The 26,122-nt window shown below is 44.4% G+C and overlaps 1 protein-coding gene across 3 annotated transcripts in view; it reads left to right on the forward strand.

Moving 5' to 3' along the window:
• Positions 1-26,122, forward strand: part of LOC121296458 (E3 ubiquitin ligase RNF157-like) — a 53,104-nt gene that overhangs the window by 13,254 nt on the left and 13,728 nt on the right. For 2 of the 3 annotated variants that reach the window (XM_041222053.1, XM_041222055.1), the window contains exons 3-17: positions 2,350-2,438; positions 5,266-5,412; positions 5,827-5,944; positions 10,730-10,796; positions 11,964-12,007; positions 12,291-12,338; positions 13,686-13,757; positions 14,026-14,185; positions 14,977-15,089; positions 15,576-15,796; positions 16,070-16,181; positions 17,044-17,155; positions 18,558-18,736; positions 18,921-18,986; positions 19,525-19,573. In XM_041222053.1, coding sequence (XP_041077987.1) covers positions 2,350-2,438; positions 5,266-5,412; positions 5,827-5,944; positions 10,730-10,796; positions 11,964-12,007; positions 12,291-12,338; positions 13,686-13,757; positions 14,026-14,185; positions 14,977-15,089; positions 15,576-15,796; positions 16,070-16,181; positions 17,044-17,155; positions 18,558-18,736; positions 18,921-18,986; positions 19,525-19,573 — 1,597 coding nt within the window. The remainder of the gene's footprint in view (positions 1-2,349; positions 2,439-5,265; positions 5,413-5,826; positions 5,945-10,729; positions 10,797-11,963; positions 12,008-12,290; positions 12,339-13,685; positions 13,758-14,025; positions 14,186-14,976; positions 15,090-15,575; positions 15,797-16,069; positions 16,182-17,043; positions 17,156-18,557; positions 18,737-18,920; positions 18,987-19,524; positions 19,574-26,122) is intronic. The other variant, XM_041222054.1, reaches the window with a different exon arrangement.

The raw sequence follows: 26,122 nt of genomic DNA on the forward strand, positions 1-26,122 counted from the left end.
AGAGAGCAGACACACACAAAGATCATTCATACACACACACACACACACACAGATCACACTCAGATAGTTATTGATTGAGGTGCAGATATGAGGTGCAGTGCAGAGCTGACAGGGTTTGGTTGAGCTATGGCTTGCTTTACTGTTTAATTTGCTGGAAAGGCCTCCTGCTGTGGCTGAAGCATGTGTCGTTGTGTTCTATACAAAGGTTGATTTTAAAAAAAAAAAAAAAAAAAAAAAAAAAAAAGCTTCCAGAAAATGTTGCACACATTCACTCCATCCTTTGTGAAAAACAAATGTGCCTCCTTCAATTAGTAAATGGAAAAGCATTCAGCAGCAGCCTTTGTGACAGGGCACTGTTTCTGAGACAGTCTTGTGTAGCAGTGTCTCTCTCTCTCTCTCTCCTCTCTATCTCTGTATGCATCTCTATGTATCCCTCAATTTTTCTCTCAAATTCAGATGTTCTTTATCATCATGGCAAGTCAAACAAGCATTGCCAAACTTAATGTAGCACATGTACAGAAATGTTTTTTTATTTATTTTAATAGTTTAATAAATACATATGTATAAAAAAACGTGGATGAAGTTATATTTGCATCCTGAGCCATTCGAAAAAAGGCATAATACCACAGTAGAAAGGTAAAAAAAGTGATAAATCCCTTAGAGGAAAATATATTTGAAATTTGACACATTCGACTAGCATTGGCTGCGTGCTTTGGGTCATTGTCATGCTGAAAGGTGAACTTCCGTCCCAGTTTCAGCTTTCTTGCAGAGGGCAGCAGGTGTTCCTCAAGAACTTCTCTGTATTTTGCTCCATCCATTTTCCCTTCTATCCTGACAAGTGCCCCAGTCCTGGATGATGAGAAATAACCCCATAACATGATGCTGCCACCACCATGCTTCACAGTAAAGATGGTGTTCTTTGGCTTGCGCCAAACTTAGCGCTTAGTGTTGAGGCCAAAAAGCTCTATTTTGGTCTCATTAGACTGTAGAATCTTCTTCCCCTTGGTCTCAGAGTCTCCCACGTGCCTTCTGGCAAACTCTAGCTGAGATCTGATGTGAGTTTTTTTCAACACTGGCTTTCTTTTTGCCACTCTCCCATAAAGGCCAGTTTTGTGACGCTCCCGGGCTATTGTGGCCGTATGCATAGTGTCTCCCAGCTCAGCCGTGGAAGACTGTAACTCCTTTAGAGTTGCCATAGGTCTCTTGGTGGCCTCCCTGACTAGTACCCTTCCCGCCCAGATACTCAGTTTTTGAGGACGGCCTGTTCTAGACAGATTCACAGTTGTACCAGATTCTCTCCATTTCTTAATAATGGACTTTACTGTGCTCTGGGGGATATTCAATACCTTGGACATGTTCTTATATCCTACCCCTGATCGGTACTTTTGAAGAACCTTATTCCGGATTTGCTTTGAATGTTCCTTCGTCTTCATGATGTAGTTTTTGTTATGAAATGTACTAACCAACTGTGGGACCTCCCAGAGACAGTTATATTTAACCTGAAATCATGTGAAACATCTTAATTGCACACAGGTGGACTCCATTCAACTAATTATGTGACTTCTAAAGACAATTGGTTGCACCAGAACTTATTTAGGTGTGTCATAGCAAAGGGGGTGAATACTTCAATTATTTTGCAATCAATTATTTTCTGTTTTGTATTTGTAGATTAGATTTTTCACTTTGACATTATGGACTTTTTTTTGTGTTGATCAGTGGCAAAAACTCCAAATTAAATCAATTTTCCATGTTGGGACACAATAAAATGTGGAAAAGTCCAAGGGGGGTGAATACTTTTTTGTGTGTGTCATATATATATATATATATAACAGTATAGCAGCACTAGTGCTGAAAGGCCTCTACTCTGCATTTTGGATGAGGTAGCAGGCTCCAGTATACCTTTCACTATTGAAAATGGCTAGTTAGAGAAACTAAAAGCAGCAACACATAACCACACTGGGATATTTGAAAAACCTGGCGATCTAATTTCAACACCTGAGCTGCTTTGTTTTTTTGCACAGGTATTACACAGGTATAGCAGCCATGTTACAGGAAGATAATTTTTGGTAGTTTAACAATCCATAATCCTTACACCAAAATATGATTCCTGGGTGACTATATTCTTCCACAGTTTAACCTACTTTGCACCTGACTTCCAGTTTGTTTACATGCTATCAAAGGTGTGTTGTCTTTTCTGCCTTTTTCCTTGAGGCTGTTTTGTCTGCATTTCCCTGTGCAGTAAACAGCCATGCTGCAGCTAAACTAGACTATAATGACGTGTGCAGTTTTCACAGCATGGCGTAGTCTTGCGAGGAGCTCACGATGATCTGTCCCTGTCCTGCTTTGCAGTTCCCGTACGCTGCCCCCCCTCATGAAGAGCCAGTGAAGACGCTCCGCAGCCTGATCAACATTCGTAAAGACACGTTGCGCCTCGTCAGGTAGGTCGCATAGCATTGACCATACCCACCTCTGTGTGAGACCCCTGGAGACCAGGCCTAGTGATTAAAAACATTTTTGATTAGAATTATTGACTAAACATGATAACAGAAGACAAGTTTGAGCACAGAATTTAGTCTTTTTTTTTTTTTTTTTAAATGTTCCCAGTGTTTTAGATCCTGCTACTTCACCTGGTGGGCTATTCCATCATTTATAACTCTCTTTGGTAATTTTTTTTTATTTTATTTTTTAGAACTTACTTATGCCCTCTTGTGTTCTGCTAAATTTTGAAGTCCTGTCTTGGATTAACTATCAATACCATTTATGATTTTTAAAGACTTCAGTCATGTCCCCTCCCTTCTTTTTTCTAGGCAGAAGATATATTTTTTATATTATTTTTTTGTTGTCCTCATAGCTCATGCCATTAAGTCCTGGGATCAGCCTAGTTTAATTGTGACTTTCTCCATAGTTAGTAATTCTTTCTTGCTTGCACTTTAATTTCAGCATGATATGGTAATTTAAATGCAACTACTGTACAACCGCGCGTGTGTTCTTCAAGATTTTTTATTGACTCGGTGCATTTTGTTTGAGGTATCACACTGACTGCAAATTAACTACATAACTTATTGTGAAAGGGTGGCTTTGCAGGGGTTATGTCAGACCAGAAACACTCAAAACAATGGATGGTGGGTGAAATTGAGGCGCAGCGCGCACAGTGTTATTAAATAATATTAGAAAAATAAAAGATTTAAACAAACTCGGCACTACACAAGCAAAAAGGCTCATTGGCCAAACAAATAGCAAATAAGTATCGTGCTGGTGTTGCTGGAGTTTAAGCCAGCACACTTAGCAATCATTATAATTCCTCGCTCCTGTTCTCAACTCCTAGATACTCTCCTCCTGAGCGCAGAAAGCTGTTGGCTTTTATATTCTGGCTGATGGGTTAACTAGCTATTAATGATCTTATTACCCCTAGGCCATAGTCTGCACGAGTTAAATAAGGATGCATGACTGTCAGCTAGTTAAACAATCAGTAGCTTATCAGTCACGCATCCTTTTTAAAATCAAAACAATAACCTGGCGGACAGTGTCTCGCTTGGCCTTGCCAAAAATACAGCTTTTAGCCTTCATATATAAATCTAAATCATAATAATACAAATAATAAACAAAGGGAAGGGACACTTCGCCACACACATTTTTTACATTCTTACACCCCGTTCACACTTGCGGTTCAGGCTGGCCCAGGGCTGTCTTATCTCATGTGTGAACGCTCTAAAAATGAAAAGGCGGCCCTGGGCCGGGTGAAATTTAGACCAACTTTTTGATGCGGCCTAAAGAACCAATGCTGCCTCAGGGCCGGCCTATCTGCCTGTGTGAACCCAACGCAGGCCCTGGGCCGGCCTTAACGCGTCACTGCGGTGACGTAGCTCAAACCACTCCCCTACTAGGTCGAGCGTAGTAGATAAAACAAAGTCGGTTTTAAGGGGTAGCACCTGGAACGATGCAGAAATGAACCCTTAACGGTCCAGTTATTCAGTGCTTGTCGGGCGCATCAGGTCCAATTTATTTTCACACGTGCTATTTTAAATATTTTCCAGAGTAAAGCAGGTTTAAAAGGTATTGAATTGCAAAAAGACAGTCCTGCATCTCTAGCCAAGCCCTACCCCTTGTTCGCTGTATTTTTCACATACCTCTTAATAGATGTAGATACTCTCCCAATCGCTCGTTTTATCACCAAACTCCTCAATAATGTGATCCAAGTCATTATTTTATTACTATAACATCTCAAAAAGCTCTGCAAATGGCAGTAATATTCTTTGAGTACTGGATGCAGAAGCAGCTATCTCCTTTATGTCTGTGTTATCTCTGGTGAAAACCTGCAAGTTTGTCCGAGAACTCTCGGAAATACTGAGCATCAGGCCAGAGATAAACCCACCATGGATCTTTGATTTTATGGGATCTACGGCAATCTCCAGCCCAGAAAAATAGAAATGGGAAAATAGACACTTTTGACGAGGATGATGCTGGGTCAGTCATGAATGGTAAGTGTTTCTTCATCATACAGCTTTCATTAAAACGATAAAACTCACTCTCTGTGTGTGTATATACACATACACACACATTTCAGATTGTAGCTAAGATTGTAAATGTCAATATTGATAAATAATGCATACGACGTTGGATATTGTCACGATTAATATAATAATCTGTGTTGTGACTAATGTAATGTACACGTCCTTGTTTGCTGCATTTACGCATGATCCAACGCAATCACTTCTTTCCACAGTAACCGACTGCACTGTCAACACACGTCTTTATCGTATCTTATGCAATAAGTACAGTACCAACAGTGTTGCAAAAAATAAGATTGCTATGCTTTTACTATGGGAAATTTGCAGGCGTAAATATGGCAAAGTGCCATAAGGCATGCAAATTTACATTGGGATCCCATAGATGATGTAAAGTATCCCTTCAATGTGTGCAGTGATGGCCCATTCATACAAGCGCTTGGGCAGCATGTTCCAGTAGTACAGCAGTGTGTTCATGGCTCCTCCCTCCTGTGTGCTGGTTTCCAGTAGTACAGCAGTGTGTTCATGGCTCCTCCCTCCTGTGTGCTGGTGTTCCAGTAGTACAGCAGTGTGTTCATGGCTCCTCCCTCCTGTGTGCTGGTTTCCAGTAGTACAGCAGTGTGTTCATGGCTCCTCCCTCCTGTGTGCTGGTGTTCCAGTAGTACAGCAGTGTGTTCATGGCTCCTCCCTCCTGTGTGCTGGTTTCCAGTAGTACAGCAGTGTGTTCATGGCTCCTCCCTCCTGTGTGCTGGTGTTCCAGGTGCAGTGAGGATGTGAAGGCTCCCCGGGAGGAGGTGGGGAAGGGGCGACTCTGCTACAACGTGGAGTTCACCTTCGATGCTGATGCACAGGTGGCCATTACCATCTACTACCAGGCCATCGAAGAGCTCCAGAACGGAGTCCCAACGTAAGTAACTGGCCGGGCAAAGCATTAGGCTGGGCCACAGAGCACAGTCATTCCAGCTAGATAACTGGCCATGGCGTCAGTTAGCCATCCCGAGCCACAAGCTGAACAGGATGTTTGTTATTTAGCTGAAATGACTGCGGTGGAGGATGCTGTTATAAACTGAAGCATTTGATCAGCAGATTTTTCAAACATCCGGCCACTGCAAGAGACCAGTCAGGTTATCAGTGCTGCTACTTTTAGTTGCTTTAACTAAATGCTTTAAAAGAATTCCTGAAATACTGCATTTTAGAATCTAGCTCTTGATTATTTTCAAATCCAACGACAGAATAACCGGCAATTCCCAGTGCACTGTGTCAGCTAAGCTGTTTAATGTACTGTTCTATCAGGACCTTGTTTTCGCTCGTTCTGTTGTAGGTACATCCCTCAAGACAACGGCGTACAGTCGGAGACAGTGCACTTCAAACGAGGCGTGTGCCAGCAGTTCTGTCTGCCGTCTCACACTGTGAACCTGTCGGAGTGGAGCGAGGAGGAGGTAAGGGGGCTGGGTCTAATAGGGGGTTAAAGTGTTTGGAGCTAACAAAACACTTTTTGATACAGTTTTCCTCCAAGGACATCATTTTATAGGTCTCAGATGTTACCTAAAATTACTTGAAGTAGGAGTTAGATTTAAATATCATTTTGATTTATTTTTTCACCGTTCCCTTACTTTTTTTTATAATGTTTAGCTCTAAATGTATTTTCTGTATTAGAATCCACCTAGCATTTGCCCATAGAATCCTAGTTGCCAGCTCATTTTAGTACTTCCTAATTCCAATGCAGTCTTCTTTCTACTGGGGGGCCTGCAGAGTTGAAAGGTCACAGCATCATGTGATTTTCTTTTTGGATTCAATAAAACCTACATATGTATGTCGCAATAACCCCTATAAGAGTTTACCAGACATGCAAATTAAAATGTTATAAAGCACAGTGAAAGCATGGAATGCATAGATAAGAATTGTAAAATCTAGAGAGGTTTGTACAGCATTTAAAAAAATAAAAATAATAATAATAATAATTTAAAAAGTTAAACTGTGAAAAACTGTGGTAAATGCATAGTGTAACCATGGGACAAGCATAAGAACTGCAATATTACAGTGAAAGTTTACTGTGGTAAACACCTATTCAGTTTGCTGCAACATTCTTTATCTGAAAAGATAACCTGTCCATCCGTCCTGTACATGTGGAACTGTATCATCCTGTAACAAAGTGCCCGCCCCTGTGTATATTATCTGTTATGTGTTGCGTGTGGTGTGTTTAAATGTTGGTGTATAGACATTGGTACACGGGATATAAACGGGTCTGTGTAACACGAGTGTTTAAAAATGTATATGTGTATTTAGGCACGAGGATTGCACAGCACTTCACGTGCAAGTAAAATGTAGTAATATGTGAGCACGGGGAATTGCACTTTATTAATTCACGTGCTGGGATTCAAGTGAATAATTAATTGGTAATTGAATCCCAGCACAATAGTATATATAGATGCACGTTGGCACATACTGGTGGGGTGTTCGGTGAGCGGAGAACGGGATTGGAGACGGAGGAAAATAAGCAGTAGCAGTAGCATAATAATAACAACAACAAAGTATCTGCTCACCGTGTTTGTCAGTGTCTGTCCGTGCACCGTTTTGTTAAGTTTAGTCTGTTTTCGTTTGTCTATTTATTTTGGCGTAGAGTGCCGTGTCCTGTGTGTTTCGTGTTTGTTAAACCTTTTATTTTGTATTAAACCGGCGCCAACAGGCGTCTTCATCATTTCATTTCATCCGTCCTGTGTTCTGTGTATTGCATTACCTTTCCTGGTTCTGACGCCGCCCACTTCGGCCGTCTCTGTGACACGTGGTGTCCTGCGTGGGATAACAGCGCCTCCAAGCGTCAGACCAGGAGAGGTGTTTTGTCAAAAAAAAAAAAAAAAAAAAAAACATGGAAGGCTGGGACTGGAGAGATGGCTGCCAGGACCTGGAGGAGTTCCTCGGTGGTCTGGAGGACCAGGGCTGGTGCCTTGCCTGTGGGGAGTTTGGGCACCCGGTGGTGCGCTGCCCCTACCAGGAAGGAGAGGAGGAACTGCCGCAGGAGAGGAAGGTGAGGAGGTGGCAGAGAAGGGGAAAGGGGAAGAGGAAGGCAGAGGTCCCACCGCTGTCTCCACAGCCGCACCAGTCTCCTGCAAGGGAGGAAGAGCCGCACCAGTCCCCTGCAAGTGAGGGAGAGCCGCACCAGTCCCCTGTATCAAGGGGAGACTACACACCGCTCCCACCTCCACCACCAGGAGACTACACGCCGCTCCTACCTCCATGGGCAGGAGCAGAGCAGCAGGAGCTGCCTCTGCCTCCGCCTCCTCCACCGGCAGGCGCAGAGCAGCAGGAGCTGCCTCTGCCTCCTCCACCGGCAGGCGCAGAGCAGCAGGAGCTGCCTCTGCCTCCTCCACCTCCACCGGCAGGCGCAGAGCAGCAGGAGCTGCCTCTGCCTCCGCCACCTCCACCGGCAGGCGCAGAGCAGCAGGAGCTGCCTCTGCCTCCGCCACCTCCACCGGCAGGGGGAGAGCAGCAGGAGCTGCCTCTGCCTCCGCCACCTCCACCGGCAGGGGGAGAGCAGCAGGAGCTGCCTCTGCCTCCGCCACCTCCACCGGCAGGGGGAGAGCAGCAGGAGCTGCCTCCGCCTCCTCCACCGGCAGGGGGAGAGCAGCAGGAGCTGCCTCTGCCTCCGCCACCTCCACCGGCAGGGGGAGAGCAGCAGGAGCTGCCTCTGCCTCCGCCACCTCCACCGGCAGGGGGAGAGCAGCAGGAGCTGCCTCTGCCTCCGCCACCTCCACCGGCAGGGGGAGAGCAGCAGGAGCTGCCTCTGCCTCCGCCACCTCCACCGGCAGGGGGAGAGCAGCAGGAGCTGCCTCTGCCTCCGCCACCAGCAGAGGGTGAATGCCTGCTGGGTCCCTGTCCACCAGCAGAGGGTAAATGCCTGCTGGGACCACTTCCCCCACCAGCAGAGGGTGAATGCCTGCTGGGTCCCTGTCCACCAGCAGAGGGTGAATGCCTGCTGGGTCCCTGTCCACCAGCAGAGGGTGAATGCCTGCTGGTATCACTTCCCCCACCAGCAGAGGGTGAATGCCTGCTGGTATCACTTCCCCCACCATCACGAGGAGAGGAGCTGGAGCTTCCTCTGCCTCCACCTCCATCAGGGGGAGAGGAGCAGGAGCTGCCTCTCCCTGCACCAGAAGGGCCAGGACTAGATGCTGGCGGTCCTCAGCAGCCCTTGCATAGGCTGCTGAGGGAAGCACGGGGAAGAACCTCCCGGCTGCAGTGGCCGAAAAGAGGGCCAACACCCGCACCCCAGCTTGTCCTGACTGCCAGCCTCGCTTCGCCCAAGGATGCCAGCCTCGCTTCGCCCAAGGATGCCAGCCTCGCTTCGCCCAAGGATGCCAGCCTCGCTTCGCCCAAGGATGCCAGCCTCGCTTCGCCCAAGGATGCCAGCCTCGCTTCGCCCAAGGATGCCTCTGCATCGCCTGGGGTTGCCCGCCGCTCTGCATCGCCTGGGGTTGCCCGCCGCTCTGCATCGCCTGGGGTTGCCCGCCGCTCTGCATCGCCTGGGGTTGCCCGCCGCTCTGCATCGCCTGGGGTTGCCCGCCGCTCTGCATCGCCTGGGGTTGCCCGCCGCTCTGCATCGCCTGGGGTTGCCCGCCGCTCTGCATCGCCTGGGGTTGCCCGCCGCTCTGCATCGCCTGGGGTTGCCCGCCGCTCTGCATCGCCTGGGGTTGCCCGCCGCTCCGCATCACAGCCGGAAGTACTGTGGCCGGAACCCCACGAAGGGGAGCTGCCGGCCACGAAGAAGGGGGAGGAGGTCTGGAGACCGCCAACCCCAGCAGCAGTTTCGCTGCCGGAGGAGGGGGAGGAGGTCTGGAGACCGCCAACCCCAGCAGCAGTTTCGCTGCCGGAGGAGGGGGAGGAGGTCTGGAGACCGCCAACCCCAGCAGCAGTTTCTCCGCCGGAGATCGTGGGGGAGGTCCGGAGACCTGCTCCCTCTGCAGTTTCTTCCCTGCAGGAAGAACGGTGGTTGAAGCCCCACCAAGGGGAGCTGCCGGCGCCGAAGGAGGGGGAAGGTCAGGAGACCACACCCCAAGCAGCCTTTCCGCTGCTAGGACTACCCTGGCAGGAGAATGCTACCCTGCTGACAGCATTACGACCTGTGGGCCCCTGGAAGCCTCTGGTCCTGGCCAAGGACTTTGGGCGGGACTTTTGGGCTTTTAAGGGGGGAGGTGGCCATTGAGGCCATGTGTGCTTTGCACAGGAGGGGGTATATGTAACAAAGTGCCCGCCCCTGTGTATATTATCTGTTATGTGTTGCGTGTGGTGTGTTAAATGTTGGTGTATAGACATTGGTACACGGGATATAAACGGGTCTGTGTAACACGAGTGTTTAAAAATGTATATGTGTATTTAGGCACGAGGATTGCACAGCACTTCACGTGCAAGTAAAATGTAGTAATATGTGAGCACGGGGAATTGCACTTTATTAATTCACGTGCTGGGATTCAAGTGAATAATTAATTGGTAATTGAATCCCAGCACAATAGTATATATAGATGCACGTTGGCACATACTGGTGGGGTGTTCGGTGAGCGGAGAACGGGATTGGAGACGGAGGAAATAAGGAAAGTAGTAGTAGTAATAATAATAACAACAACGTATCTGCTCACCGTGTTTGTCAGTGTCTGTCCGTGCACCGTTGTGTTAAGTTTAGTCTGTTTTCGTTTGTCTATTTATTTTGGCGTAGAGTGCCGTGTCCTGTGTGTTTCGTGTTTGTTAAACCTTTTATTTTGCATTAAACCGGCGCCAACAGGCGTCTTCATCATTTCATTTCATCCGTCCTGTGTTCTGTGTATTGCATTACCTTTCCTGGTTCTGACGCCGCCCACTTCGGCCGTCTCTGTGACACATCCTTACATCTTTTAGTTTATTTAATGCAGGTTTTCAAGATTGCGATGTTGTATTTGGTGAGGGGTGTATGTTATTGACATGCCTTCTATAACAGTCAAAATGTGTATTTTTTATATGTACACTTTATACAGTTCTAGATGAACTTTGACTTAAAGTAGAAAATTAGAAACATAACTTTTAAAACGTTCAATCGGAATTCTAGTATAAAACTTGTGCTATAAAAAACACAGGTTTTGGCCTGTGCTTTCTTCAGTGTGCAGTACTGACCTAAGAATTGCTAGTGGTAAGTTCTCCTGTATAGAGTCTGGTGTGCGATACTGTGAGTGAACCCCCTTTCTGTCTCATGTCTGCAGCTGATGTTCAACATGGACAAGGATGTGTACCCCATGGTAGTGCAGGCCGTGGTGGGTGAGGGTGAAGGTAAGGGAGCTCTTGTCTGCCCTGGGTCCTGCAGGCATACATGTAGTGGAGGCTACAGACTGGCTGCATGGTGCAAATGATAGAGTGATAGAGGAAATTACTATGAAAATGAGTGGATGCTAAGTGATAGAGGAAGTTATTATGAAAATGAGTGGATGGCTAAGGTAAGTAACCTGGGCTGGGCAGGGTGGGGGGTGGAGGGGAGTGGTGTAGGGACGCCAGCATCACTGTTGAGTCTTCCTGAAGACGGGAGGTGCCCCACTCAGCCCGTTCCAGACGGTTGCCATGCTGATACGCTAGGGAGGGCGCACTAATCCCTGGAGCCAGCATTACACTTCGGCCATCAGCACTGGGCCTATAGGAAATCCAAGTTACCTGGCGGAGTAAAACTGCTGAAGGCTGATATATTAAAGCGAAGCTACATCTTGGTTGGTCCACACAACTGCTATTTCATTGTGTCCTGGTGTCAGTCGAGTCCAATATCAGCATGAAGTAGATAACAGCTTCTGTCATGTAATGAAAGTCATGATGCAGACTGGGACTAGTCAGAAACTATCCCAGGTGGATGTACACCTCGGCTGTACACTAATGAAGGCATATAATATAGATGCAGCCAAAAGAGACCTTGACAGCTACCATAAAAAAGCAGTAACACTTACTCTAACAAGGTGTTCACATATGATGCAATATCTGCACGCCTAGGGCTGTTCTGTACAAGGCAAAGTTAAATGCTGTCAAACAGCCAAGACCTGCGGATATTGAATTGTATTTGAACACACTGGAGTGTGTTGCACTTATAAAGTGGCACCCCAAGCCTACCCCACTCCTCCCAAAGGCAATTGGATGTCCAGTGAATCAGGCAGTGTTTCTGAAATTTCCAAGCTGTGCTGGTGTGGTGACACCTGCAAAGAATGGAACACGTGCTAGCCAGTTATATTACTCCCTCTATTCTTACCATTTGCCAAGTTTGAATATCCATAGTATTCTATATTACAATTCAGTTGTGTTAAAAACTAATATTACAGTAAAGCAAAGTACACATAAAATAAATAATAAAATGCATAATGTAATACTCTTTACACAAGGCTTGGCGATACTAAGAGTGCTTTATCATCAGTCATTAATCTAAGTAATGTCATTTCATGCGTTGTCTTTTCTGTGTTGCAGAGCACTTAGGTCATTCCCATGTGTTGCTGGCCACATTTGAGAAGGTAGGCTGAAGTTCATATGCTTTTAAGACACAATGTATTCACTGATGTTTTGTTGAATTTAAATGGTATGACTGAGTCTTTTACAAAGCTCTCGGAATCATGTCCAAACTTCTAAGTATAACAGATAAACAATTAAAGCCCCCTCGGTAGAGTGGGGTGGCTGCTTCTGTTTGAGGTGAGTAGGTGGGTGAAGGAGAGACCAGGCAAACCACGACAGACTGAATGTATGGGTGTGTCAGTAGAAAGCCTGCTTTGTTAACCTGAGTGTCGTGTGTCTTTGCAGCACATGGACGGGAGCTTCTGTGTGAAGCCATTGAAACAGAAGCAAGCGGTGAGTCTGCTCTTCTTGAAAGGGGTGGCAGCCAATGAAATAATTCAATCAGTCTTACCTGTCATGCACTTGTATTCATCATATATGTCTAAGTGTGCAGTTTGTAAAGAAGTTACTGTTATACTGACAGATGGAAATAGATGCAATCAGTTTAATGAAACAGTAAAATTAGGAACACGGTTAAAAGAGGGCATATAAACCCATACTGTACAGAGTTTAAACTCACTGCGATCGATCGGGTAGAAAAGGATAGCTTTCAGAAATACTTTCAGATGAAGACTGCAATAATTTAAATTTTGAATTTGAAGTCTTTAATTGCTTTTTGCAAAGAAAGTATGAATTACAGAGAACAAAAGTAGCCACACGGACACTAACATTTTCATATTGCATTTTGTAATGATGTATTTTGTGCAGTATATGTAAGGTAATGTGTAGTATCACAACGTGTCAGTGCAGCATCATAATCTGTTTGTGTGAATTGTGTACTAAGTAAACCATGGTAAAAAAAAAAATGGACAAAAATCATTGTTTCAATAACAAATAACCTTTTATTATTTTTGCATTGTACAGTAATGTGTGCAGTGCAGCAGCATGGTTTATTTTGTGTTACTCAGGAAGTGCAAGGCAGTCTAAAAGCATGGCTTACAAACAGATATCTTTTTAGCATAATCTAGTACCAGATATGATGTTTGAAAAATAAAATACATATTTGATTAAATATGTTTTTTTCTTTCAAAACTTCAAATTTGGGACCTATATAATGAAAGAATGTGCATGGTGGAGAAAATTATGTAGTTTGCTGCAATTCCTTGAAGGGTTTTGTGTAGAGTTTACAGCCATCTTCATGTTAACCAAAAGACAGAAGCCTAGGCTGGCAGACAAAAGGGCTCAGTTTGCACTCTTAGTTTTTCAGTTAATTTCCAATTCAATAGCCCCAGGCAGAGTATACTGCTGACACACATAGAGACTCTCACACAGAGACACATTGTAGGTGGTTTTAAAGCATGTCTAAAACATGGCTTGCATACAGAGATTTTTTTAACCTAGAGTCGTACCAGATTTCATGTTTTAAAATACAAAATACAGATTTACTATAACGTATTTCTTTCAAAACTGCACATTTGAGAGCTATACAGTGAATGGACATGTATAGCTGGGAAGATGTATATGGAACTATTTTGTCATCTATTGACCTTTACTTTTCAGATGGTTAAAATGAGCTTTCTGTAGACTGTGAAAGTGACTCTGAAAGCACAGGTCCCACTTTGTCTAGTTTTGCTGCACCTGGTTGAAGTGTGATTGCAGTTCTAATCTCTCTGTCTCTCTCTGGCTTTGAATTCCCCCCAGGTGGATGGAGTCAGCTACCTCCTTCAAGAGATTTATGGCATTGAGAACAAGTACAACACTCAGGAATCCAAGGTGTGGATAGGGAGGGGAGCAGGGAGGCAGCGGGCATAGTGCATAGGCGAGATTATGGGGGGGGGGGCATTAGTGTTTAGAGCCAAGGGAGGCAGTGTGGACTAGTGGTTAGAGGTGAGAGGTTTAACCTCATAATGCATAGATATATAACTGACATACTACTTCAGTTGTCTGTAAGCACTGTACAATGGGCTGAGACCTGTTAAGCAAATCTCAAACAGCAGCAGTAAAGGGCAGTGAAAAACCTTGTTGCTGTATCTCTCTCCAGGTGGCGGACGATGAGATCAGCGATAACAGTGCAGAGTGTGTGGTGTGCCTGTCGGACGTGCGGGACACTCTCATCCTGCCCTGCCGACACCTCTGCCTCTGCAACACCTGTGCGGACACTCTGCGCTACCAGGCCAGCTGCTGCCCCATCTGCCGACTGCGTAAGAAACACCACACTCCCAGCAGAGCACTGTACCCACCGTCCACAGCGCCTCTCTCTTTCACTGCCTTCTGATTCAACCAGCCATGATCGAGGATTTAACTAGAGGCTTCATTTCCAGCTATGATGTTTTTATTCCAATAAACCACCACAAACTACTGCTAAATTATTGATAGAGAATTGCCGGCAGCAGCAGGACTCGACTGGTGTCGACACAGTTTAAATTAAAATGCATGCTTGTAGAGGGAACTGTGAACTGTCAAAACAACAGTCAGACTGATTGCAAAAATGATTGGATAGTGGCACTGCTGTGGCGTGGTACAAGATAATAATGAACTCCAAAGTCAGTAACATATTCCTGAAAGAAGGGAGTTTCCTATTAACGAGTATCATGCACATCAATGCCATTATCACTGTTTTACTACAATTTTTACAAAGTTACTTATTTATTTGCCTCTGTTTGTCTGAAATAATCACTAGTCAGTGAGTTATGTTTTTGAGAGCAGGGCTTGAGTGACTCTGTGAAGCATTTCATCAGTAGGCAGTGGCTTTAAAACAGGTATCTTTTAGTTAGTGTCAACTTTTCCATTATATTCTGGAGCACTGTGCATTGAGAGCTTTAGAATCTTGCACAAAGACTTGCGTTTGCACATCAGGTGCTTGTAGGTCATAGTTCTGTGCTTTTTCAAGCGGCTCCACATCTGAATATATTGCCCTGGCACGGGATGTAGCTTGTAGTGTGTAATAGTGGAAGGCAGTGGTTTTAAAGAGGTGTGCCTCGTCTGTCCCCAGCGTTCCGAGCCCTGCTGCAGATCCGTGCCATGCGGAAGAAGACGAGCCCGCTGTCTCCATCGGGGTTTAACCCCATCATCGCCTCGCACACCTCCGACTCGGAGGAGCACTCGGTAAGAAGGGCCTCCTCAGAACCACAGCCTAACTCCTCAATCTACCTTCTCTACAAATTAACCATACAGCTTATAAGTGTCTTTAAATACATCTACATGTTCATAGTATTTCATATACTACCTACTGTGTGATACTTATTTACCTGCTTTACTTAATATCCTGTTATGAGTGTTTTCTAGCATTCTCTATTGTTAGATTATTGTTTTAATATGCTTCCTAACTATTCCAGCAATAATCTACACTGGGCTGAATTACTTTGATTTGAAAAATGACCACTAGGGGCATGCAGCTGTAATTTCTTCCCTCTCTGTAACTGTGGTTTGTTTTAGTGTTTTTTAAAATTATTTTTAATTTGCTAAATTACTGTTGCACATCGCTGGTGTTCATATCTGAAAAAGGAAATTTGTTGCTAAGCCTGGTAACTAATATTCAAGTAATAATTGTCAAGGTCATAGAAAAGTCAGATGTTCCTGTGTGTGTTTCAGGCCTCGGAGCACATCCCTCCTGGGTACGAGGCAGTGTCCCTGTTGGAGGCTCTGAACGGCCCCCTGTCCCCCTCCCTCTCCGCCCCTCCTCTGCATATCCAGGCAGACGGGCACATCTCAGGGGCCCTGCCCTCCTACACCAGCGAGGGCCACGTCCTGCCAGCCAGTTCCGTCTCCCCTCATGACAGCCAGGACCTGAAGATGAAGAAAAGCATCTCCAAGTGAGTCTTCTCTCCCTCACCTTTTGGCAGGACAACTTCTCAGACTCCATAGAGTTCACACAAACTGGTTAAACTGGTTTTAAAATATCTAAAAAATATAGGATTCGTGACCAAAGGGGGTATTTAAAACCTGTGTTAATATATTCAATATCTATGAGCCTGGCTCAATTACAGTTAAAGGGATGGGGATTGACCTGTTCATGAGCCTGGATTAACCAGTTGTCATGGCGACACAACACTTTTATTGGGGAGTCCAACTGTTGTAGAATTCAGCAGGTCCATATCCCAGAATTCCTCAGTCCTGCCCGAAGAAGACGATGAGAAGTCCCGCAGCGTATCAGAGATGAGGGCGTGTCGCAGGAAGATCCTAGACGACCAGCCAGAGGTAAGAACCAGGGTCCCAGCTCTGCCTCTGTGTTCTAACAGTACATCCCACTTTACATATTTCATGAGACCCTTTTACACGATTGATGAAATTTGTTCAGGACATTCTTTAAGTTATTGCGAATATCAGAATCTGGATGTGTGAGGGAGCCTGTTTGGTGGCCGTACTGATGTAAATAAGTATCTTCTTGAGGGGAGTTTGTATGAGTTTGCAAATCACTTTGCAAATCCACTGTGAGCTAAGGCCGACATCTTGAGGTCAGGTCCCTTTTTGGTTACTGGATGATGAAGACCTAACCCTTTGAGATACTAGCTTCATACTCTGTACACAGCTGTAGTCCTTGTTTACAGGGCAGTACAAATGTACAGCTGTGGCCAAAAGTTTTGCATTACCTAGAATTTTAGGATTGAGACATTTTAATTAAAAAAAAAAAAAAAAAAAAAAAAAAACAAAAAGCAGCAATATGAACATAATTTAAGTGTTTTATTAACATCATGCAATCAAAGTTTCTTTGACTGATTTTAATATATTGCAAAAGTTTTCAGAAGGCATATTCGGTACCATCATTTCATAAAGTACAATTAAAACTTACATTGTAAAAAGTCAAAGTCAATAGAAACAGCCCCTGCCTCCCTGACCCTCGTATGGAGAAATAGCCCCTGCCTGCCTGACCCACGTATTGAGAAACAGCCCCTGCCTCCCTGACCCACGAACTGTCGTGCCTTTGCCAGCAGAGTCAGTATTGACTAAGATGGTACAGTGTCTGCTCAATGCAATGAGGCAGGTCCTGACTGATGGAGTTGGTTTGAGGAAGGCCCTGCTGTGACTCCAGTGCTAATAGGAAGCTGTTCTGTGTTGACAGGATTGTGGAGTCACTCCTGAGAGTGAGAACCTGAGCCTGTCCTCTTCGGGGGCCATCGACCAGTCCTCCTGCACCAGCACCCCCCTCTCCTCCACCATTGCCTCCCCAGAAGGTAAGAGGCTGTTTGAGTTCATTATTGCTGCTAATGAGAGACATTAGTCTGGTGGATGTGTTTTTGTTTTATTAATGCTATACTATAAAACCCATTAGGTTATCTTTATTCTGTTTTATTATGTTACATCTCTCAGAATGGAATTAGTTTAGTTGTAGTTTTAGTTCCCCAGTCTCTCTCCGTGGTCAGGCTGCAGTGTTGGTCTTCAAGAGTAGGTTGTAGCTATGAATGTGGCTGTGAGTTTTGGTGAACCTGAACATTTAAAAAAAAAAAAAAAAAAAAAAAAAAAAAAAAAGTTTCAGTGGTTTTAATAATAGAACCAGGCCAGAATAGGGAGCGAAACAGCTGTAGCTTAGATTATTTGTTACCATGCATATTAAATATTCAATTTAAACAATCTCTTTCAGCCCCTTCTAAAAGGTGGGGTGGTTTTAGCAATGACCACTAGAGGTGTGCAACTGTAGACTCCTCTGCAACTAAACTGAGTTAGCAAATGGGAAAACCTCTTTACAAAATGAGTTTTTAAACAATAGAGAATAATGGAGACCAAAGAACAGGGTATTACTGTAATTGTAGCTCACAGAAAGTGCATACATTGTCTTTGCCATGCCACTCATTGTGTAGGTCTCAAATGTACAGTCTTGTAAAACATGCTTTTGTGAAATTTTATCTTTTAAACGTGATATCTGGTACTACACTAGGCTTAAATCTCTGTTTGCAAGTCCTGCTTTTATACTGTCTTACGCTTCCTAAGTGAAAGTGTCCTCACCCCTTCACTGGCTTCATTCCTTTTAATAACCAATCAGCTGTTTCCCTTATTGATTGACATACTTTGTCAGTAACATACTTTGACCCAGAAGACACTGTTCCACGGAAGTAAAGCAGTAACGGACTTCCTGGAAGGCAAGGCAAACAAACTGAGAACTATCCATTACCTAGTGTAGTAGCAGATGTCAATAAAAATACATGTGTTCTATATGTTTGAGACCTATGTTGCTAATGGAAGTGCAAAATAGGTATGATTTATGGAACTATTTTGTTTGCTACAATTCCTTTAATGTTAATAAATTAAATATTATGGAAATATGCTGTGACGAAATGACTCAGGAGGTGCAAGTGTAACAGAAATCTTGTGGGGGAAAAAAAAAAGGCATGAAACCTTAAGAACGTCCACTACCCTGATACAGTACTAGACATGTTTTACAGTGAAAATACATATGACGCCTATGTAACTAACGCACTCGCAGAATAGAATTTCTGGAATTATTTTAGTTATAACCACTTTACACAGCTTCTGGGGATCAGGTCTCCGGTAGGTTATCTGGTGAAAGCTAGTGTTGAGTTATGAGGCTGTGCAGTCTGGCTGGATGCTGAGGCAGTCCCTGTCATTCCCCTCCCTCAGAGGCTATAAGCTGCAGCCTGGCTCAGTCCGTGATGTCCATGGCCTCCTCTCAGAGCCGGCACTCCCAGCTCAGCACCGACACCATCTCCTCCATGTCAGGATCCTACATAGCCGGGGGTGCTGATGGGGAGCCCCCTGAGACCCCCGTGGAGAGCTGGGGCCCCTCACAGGAGGGAGAGGTGAGCGGGAGGGGAGGGAAAGGGGTGGGGCTGTGTTTTGTTTATAATAGGGTTACTGTACTCCGCAGCGGTCATTACCTGTGGACAAATGACCTATTGGTGTCGTGTTCACTTATCTAGCAGGTGTTGACCGCCTCATTGTTTCTGGTTTCTCTCTGAAAGCCTGGTCTTGTTTCTGTGGTAGGAAACCCCCGTGGAGACTCAGGAAACCAACTTTTTGGCGATCGATGATGAGGAACAGGACTCGGAGGTAAGCGCACCTTCCTTACAGCCCAGGAGCACAGGCCCAGACCCTTTCCTTGCACACTCAATGGACTCTCTGGTCTGTTTTATTCTCCCCCTGCTGGGGGTGTATGTTCCAGGTGTTATATATATATTTAGAGAACTGCTTGTCCAACTAAGATGATATTTGATATTTGAACATTAAGGAGAAGAGAGAGCAGAGACTCTTGCGTTGCATTTGTTTTTGATGTCGATTTAATGTGCAAAAGGGCTAGAGCTAGAGACCACGGAACTTATTTCAGGCCCCATAGGCCTCTATAGATGACAGCTTACCTAGTAAATCAGGTTTTCAGTGGGTGAAAGCTGCTGCAGTAGTTGCTTGCATCCCAATATTTGTGTTCAGTTTAAGTAAGAGAATGGGGCGGGGCTAGTCTCCATGGCAATGCAGAAGGGCAGGGGTTTAACAATACCATCCAGTTCTGTCACTGGAGAGCTTGAACCTACAGTAAAGAGAACAGGAGACTGCAAGTCATGGACACCACGTTTTTGTTTTTCTTTGTTTCTAGGGAAATGATGTCACTGAAGAGGAGTGTCCATCGCCCACTCAGGAGGAGGGTAACTAAGAATTTCAATACATGTTTACAGCAGCAAGCGACGCAACAGGTTGTACTGCAACACAGACAATACAATACAGGGCAGTCTGTACTGTACACACAGTACAATACAGGGCAGGCTGTACTGCGCACACACAGTACAATACAGGATTTCGATTGTAACATGTTTAATACATCTTTAAACTGGGAAACTTCACAAGCTTCCCATCTTATAATAAGCTCCCTCGTGTGAGTAAAATCTCTCTTGAATATATTAGCAGTTGCATTTTTGGCTGTGTCTGTATGTCCACCATGCTTCGTTTCTACCTCTGTCAGGTGCAATGCAGTAGAATCTGCCAACAGTGTAAGTCTGATACATTCCCTGTGTGTAGCTGAGGCCAGTCCAACAGCTAAATTATTGGTTACATTTAAATCTTCCCCTCCTGGTATCCTCATACACAGTGTGAAGCAGCAGCTCTCTGCACACTCCCGATCAATGCAGTAATACAATGTTAAACAGTATCATTCTCACTGCAGTAAGAGCCATGCGAGAGCGAGTGAAGCAGGAATGTGGGCATGACAAAAACAACAGCACAAAATAAATTTGTGACTGAATCTACCAAGAGGTGCAAACTGTGGACTGGATGTTCAATTTCCTATTATGGGTTGGAATGAACTTTCATTTTAAGTTATATATCCAAGTTTAATGAAAATAAATGTAACTGAATAGTCAAAGCAAAATATGAACTGGGTGTAAATTAGGAAGTGTGACTATAGCATCAGTTTTGAACTTCATTAAATGAAATATCTCGTCATTACAGGACAGTGAAAAATTAAGTTTACCATTAAAAGAAATCCAGTGAATGAGACTGTAAATGCTTCAGTAGAGCTCCCATACACTTCCGTGTTGGTATCCAGAATAAATTCAGTGACAAACATTTCCACTGGAAGTTTGAAGACATTTATCATTGAATTTATTAAGTTTCTTTGTGTCGTACATCCGGCTCTATTGAGTGTCTGGTTGTTCTCGGTGATACTGTAAATACTGACTGTAATGTGTTAGGAAATGTTTATGAATTCACTCTTTACTGTCCAGATATCCTTGACATTAAGATACGTACTTCTGTCCTTGCTTGTCTTTGTGATGCTATTCAAGGATAGGAGATTTCACAAGAGGAGATGCAGAGATTATTAAATGCTGCTACTGTGTAACAGGAAACATAGTAACACAGGTCCCAAGTTTCATCAACTGGAATGCTGATCCAGACTATTTGTTGTGAGTGAGCGGGAGGGGAGAACATTTTGGACAACGATTAATCTGACCTAAATTATAAATTACATTTTGAATCAATAGTGAGTGGTATGAGTAGTACAGTACCAATCGGGAATACCATTTCGTGTTCTGAATGATAAGATTCAGGCTTCTGAAAACAACATGTAGAACTCTTGTCTAAGATGGAAATGGAAATGGATACTGATCTGGTGTAGCGATGGAAATTTTAAAAGTTTAAATTTATGAAAAAAGTGGTTAAACATTTAATAATATGCTAGACGTATAACCAGTTACATGACAAATGTCACCAAACACACATTTTTTTATGCATTGATTTTAGTAATTTATCATCAGTAGTCTGTCGCATATTAGACTGCTCTGGTGCCACAGTGAGGGTGGATATTATAAAAAGGAAGGGGTTTGGTAATTGGTGCAACAGAAAGATTGACACTGGGGCGGGCTTTGTTCTCGGTTGATCTGGCACTTCATCGGTGCACTGTGTGTGTTTATGCCTGTAGTAGGTGTGGTATGGTATCAATTCCACGGTGGGGTAATAACGTTAATGACAGGTGTTTATTCCGAGCATGTTTAATATCTATATTTAAAATGGCATCTGTAAACAAAGGAAGCAACTTTTGGAACACTTTTGAGGAACCAGACAAGAAAACCATGGTATGTAAATAATTATGCCAAACAAAATTGCCTTTCCACAAAAGTAGGATTGATCCTATTTTGAGAGCAGAAGTTACATAACGTGCCCAACCTGTAGAGTAAGAAGATCTAGTAGAAGGAGCAAGTGCTGAAGCCATGTAATCTTGAGCTGGATTAAGTAGCTTATTGATGGTTAGATTCAGTTGAAAATGAGCTGGTTGAACTGAGAAGTTGCTGCTGGGGATGGCAGAGCTGTAGGAATCAATTTATGAATTTGGCTAAGGTGCTGTGAAAAAGTATTTGCCCCCTGTCGATTTTCTGCATTTTTGCATATTTCTGACACTGAATGTTATCAGATCTTCAACCAGAATCTAATATTAGATAAAAGGGACCCTGAGTGAACAAATAACACAACATTTTGCTACTTATTTCATTAATGTATTAAAGAAAGTTATGCAACCCTGTGGCAATGTTGCCCCGCCCCTGTGTATTTCTGTGTTGTATGTTACGTGTAGTGTATTAATGTTGGTGTATAGTCATTGATACACGGGATATAAATGGGTCTGTGTAACACGATTCAAACTTAAAATGTATATTTGTATTTAGGCACGAGGATTGCATAGCACTTCACGTGCAGGTAAAATGTAATAATATGCGAGCACGGGGAATTGCACTTTTATTAATTCACGTGCAGTTGTACCGAGACTCCAATTGAATGACTGATTAGCAATCGAGTCTCGGTAAAGCTTCATAAAGTGACTGGAGAATGGGATTGGAGGTAGAGGTAATAATAGTGATAGTAAATAATAATATCAGCTTACGTTTGTCTGTGAAGTCCGTTTTTTTTGTCTCTTTATTTTGGCTAAAGTGCCATGTCTTGTGTTTTGTTTGTCTTGCAACCTTTTTTCTGTCTGTTCATTTATTAAATGCTGAGCGAAAACAATTGCTCAGCTTCACCAAACTCCACCTCTCTGTTGTTTATTTGTTGGTTCCTGGTTCTGGTCTGACGTCACCCACTGCAGCCGTCTTTGTGACAAACCCCCAATGGCCCCGTGTGAAAATGTAATCACCCCCTTAGACTCAATAACTGGTTACGCCACCTTTAGCAGCAATAACTGCAACCAAATGCTTCCTGTAGTTATTGGTCAGTCTCTTACAGCACCATGGAGGAATTTTGGCCCACTCCTTCATGCAGAACTGCTTCAACTCGGTGACATTTGTGGGTTTTTGATCAAAAACTGCTCGTTCAGGTCCTGCTACAACATCTCAATGGGCTTTAGGTCTGGACTTTGACTAGGTGTGGCAAAGTGGCTAGTGGAGGAGAACAGGTGTAGCGGTGATGTGATGCAGGAGTGACAGGCAGACAACGGTTTCCATTGAAAAGGTGCTTTTATTTATAATCCAGGTCTGGTGACCGTAAAATAATAAATCCCCGGCGATACACAACAATGTGTAAAGCGCGGAGATAACAAAACAGGGCACAGTCCAGAACAAAAATGAAGCCACGGTCACCAGTCCTGGGTGAGTGCAGACGTGAGGGTGCGTGGTGAATACACAGATACGGTGGTGTGCAGGGGTGCTCCGGACAGTGCTGACCCTTTGCGACAGCTCCGGACTAGTGCTCTGTCTACAGTGAAACAAACGCAGGCAGTTAATAAACAAACACAACACGTATCTCAAAAACACTGCAAGTTCCACTCTCGCTCCTTCTTCCTCCAAACGTTCTACCCAAACGAAGGAAAAGATCAGCGTTACCCTGGCCCCTATATGTAATCCCGCATGATATCTAGGTAAACGGTTGCAGCTGCCTTATTACTTGCAGCTGCCTCTCGTTTACCTTTCAAATCAATACAGTCTTACAACAGAGTCTCGCTTCTTTCCAGGCTGACCCACTTCCCTGACCTGGAAACGAACTGTCAGGCCAGCCTTTCCAGATACTTCTCCTCTCGTTCTTTAGCGCTAAACACTCTTTATCGACTACAGAGTAGTTGCGTTCCCGAGGTAACATTTTTTTACTCAGGTACAATATCGGGTCCTCTACTCCAGCTACTTTTTGGGACAAGACTGCACCCAAACCTACATCCGATGCATCGGTGTGGAGGATGAATCTCTTGGTGAAATCCGGTGTGATAAGAGTGGGGGCCTGGCAAAGTGTACGCTTAATAGTATCAAACGCTCCCTGACACTCAGCTGACCATTTAATTAAATTTGGAGCACTCTTTTTGGTGAGGTCGACTAACGGGTTAACCACTGTGGCATACTCGGGGATGAAGTGGCGGTAATAACCGGCTAAGCCCAGTAGTGACCTCACCTGAGTCTTGGTTTTGGGGATCGCTGCATCAACCAAAGCCTGGATTTTGGTGACTACATGGTACACAATGCGGGGAAAGACCACCAAAATGAGGATTATTTTTCCCAGGAGGGGGGAGTAATGGGGAAGGTAGATTTAGCCGAGTGTTCCTTCGGCTCCACTCTGAGCGGTGGGATATGTAACGGAAATATGAGTTCTGGTGATAAATCTTCCTCCCGACCTGTGAGGGCGCTAAAGAACGAGAGGAGAAGTATCTGGAAGGGCTGGAGTTCGTTTCCGGGTCAGGGAAGTGAGTCAGCCTGGAAAGAAGCGAGACTCTGTTGTAAGACCGTATTGATTTGAAAGGTAAACGAGAGGCAGCTGCAAGTAATAAGGCAGCTGCAACCGTTTATCTAGATATCATGCGGGATTACATATAGGGGCCAGGGTAACGCTGATCTTTTCCTTTGTTTGGGTAGAACGTTTGGAGGAAGAAGGAGCGAGAGTGGAACTCGCAGTGTTTTTGTGATATACGTGTTGTGTTTGTTTATTAACTGTCTGTGTTTGTTTCACTGTAGACAGAGCACTACTCCAGAGCTGTCGCAAAGGGTCACCACTGTCTGGAGCACCCCTGCACACCACCGTATCTGTGTATTCACCATGCACCCTCACGTTTGCACTCACCCAGGACTGGTGACCGTGGGTTCATTTTTGTTCTGGACTGTGCCCTGTTTTGTTATCTCCGCGCTTTACACATTGTTGTGTATCGCCGGGGATTTATTATTTTACGGTCACCAGACCTGGATTATAAATAAAAGCACCTTTTCACTGGAAACTGTTGTCTGCCTGTCACTCCTGCGTTACATCACCACTACACCTGTTCCCTTCCACTAGCCACTTTGCCACACGTGGTGTCAGAACATGGGACTATGGACCGCAGCGCGCTGGCGGAGCTGCTGCAAGGCCTGCCGTTTTCATGGCACCTTTTGATTTATAGTTTGTGGTATTGTGTTTTATTTTGCACTTTTTGTACAGTTTGCTGTATTGGTCCTCTATGCGTTACCATCGCTGGTAACGGCCCATATGACCACCTTTATTTTACTTTTGTTTTCTGTTTTTGTTAATAAATCCTGCGTGCCTGTGCTGGCGTTTCAACACCACCTCTGTCTCTCTGTATGCTTGAACAGCGGCTACCCACACGCATGACCCAAGCAAGACCCTATCACACTAGGCCATTCCAAAACTTACAATTTTCTTGTTCTTCAACCATTCTGGTGTAGACTTGCTTGTTTGTTTTGGATCATTGTCTTGCTGCATGACCCAGCTGTGCTTCAGCTCACGGACAGATGGCCTGACATTCTCCTGTAGAATTCTGATATAGAGCAGAATTAATGGTTCCTTCAATGATGGCAAGTCGTCCAGGTCCTGATGCAGCAAAGCATCCCCAAATCATAACACTACCACCACCATTCTTGATCGTTGGTATGAGGTTCTTACTGTGGAATGCATTGTTTGGTTTTCGCCAGACATAATGCGGCCCATGTTGGCCAAAAAGTTTCACTTTTGACTCAACAGTCCATAGAACATTGTTCCAGAACTCTTGAGGATCATCCAGGTGCTTTTTGGCAAACTTGAGACGAGCATTCATGATGTTCTTAGTGAGCAGTGGTTTCCGCCTTGCTACGCTGCCATGAATCCCATTTTTGCCCAGTGCCTTTCTGGCAGTGGAGTCATGAACACTGACGTTAGCCGAGGTGAGAGAGGCCTGCAGATTTTGTTCTAGGGTTTTTTGTGACTTCCTGGACGATTTTATGCCTTGCTCTTGGAGAGATTTTGGCAAGACGGTCACTCTTGGGAAGATTCATTACTGTCCCAAACTTTCTCCATTTGGACAATATGGCTCTGACTGTGGTTTAGTGGAGCCCCAAAGCCTTACAAATGGCTTTGTAACCCTTTCTAGACTGATAGGCATCAACAGCTTTTTTCCAGAGGTCTTCAGGAATTTCTTTTGATTGTGGCATGATGTGCCTCTAGAACCTGTGTGCTGACAACTTCACTCTGATGGTAAGGGCCAAAGTTAGTCCCAAGTCAGGCCTGATTGTTAACCAAATATTCAAACAGCTGACCCTTATTATCCCTTTTAATTGGGTTGCGTTAACTAGGGAGGGCAATAAGTTTTTCACACCTGAAGATTGCATGTTTGATTACCTTGCACACCAAACAAATGAAAAAGCACCAAAAGTTGGTGTCATTTTTTCTCTTACTACAACGCACAAAAAGATCTAACCAAATTCAATGTGAAAAATGTGCAAAAATGCAGAAGATCAGACAGGGGGCAAATACTTTTTCACGGTACT

The sequence above is a fragment of the Polyodon spathula genome, chromosome 21 (assembly GCF_017654505.1).
Source record: "Polyodon spathula isolate WHYD16114869_AA chromosome 21, ASM1765450v1, whole genome shotgun sequence".
Taxonomy (NCBI): Eukaryota; Metazoa; Chordata; class Actinopteri; order Acipenseriformes; family Polyodontidae; genus Polyodon; species Polyodon spathula.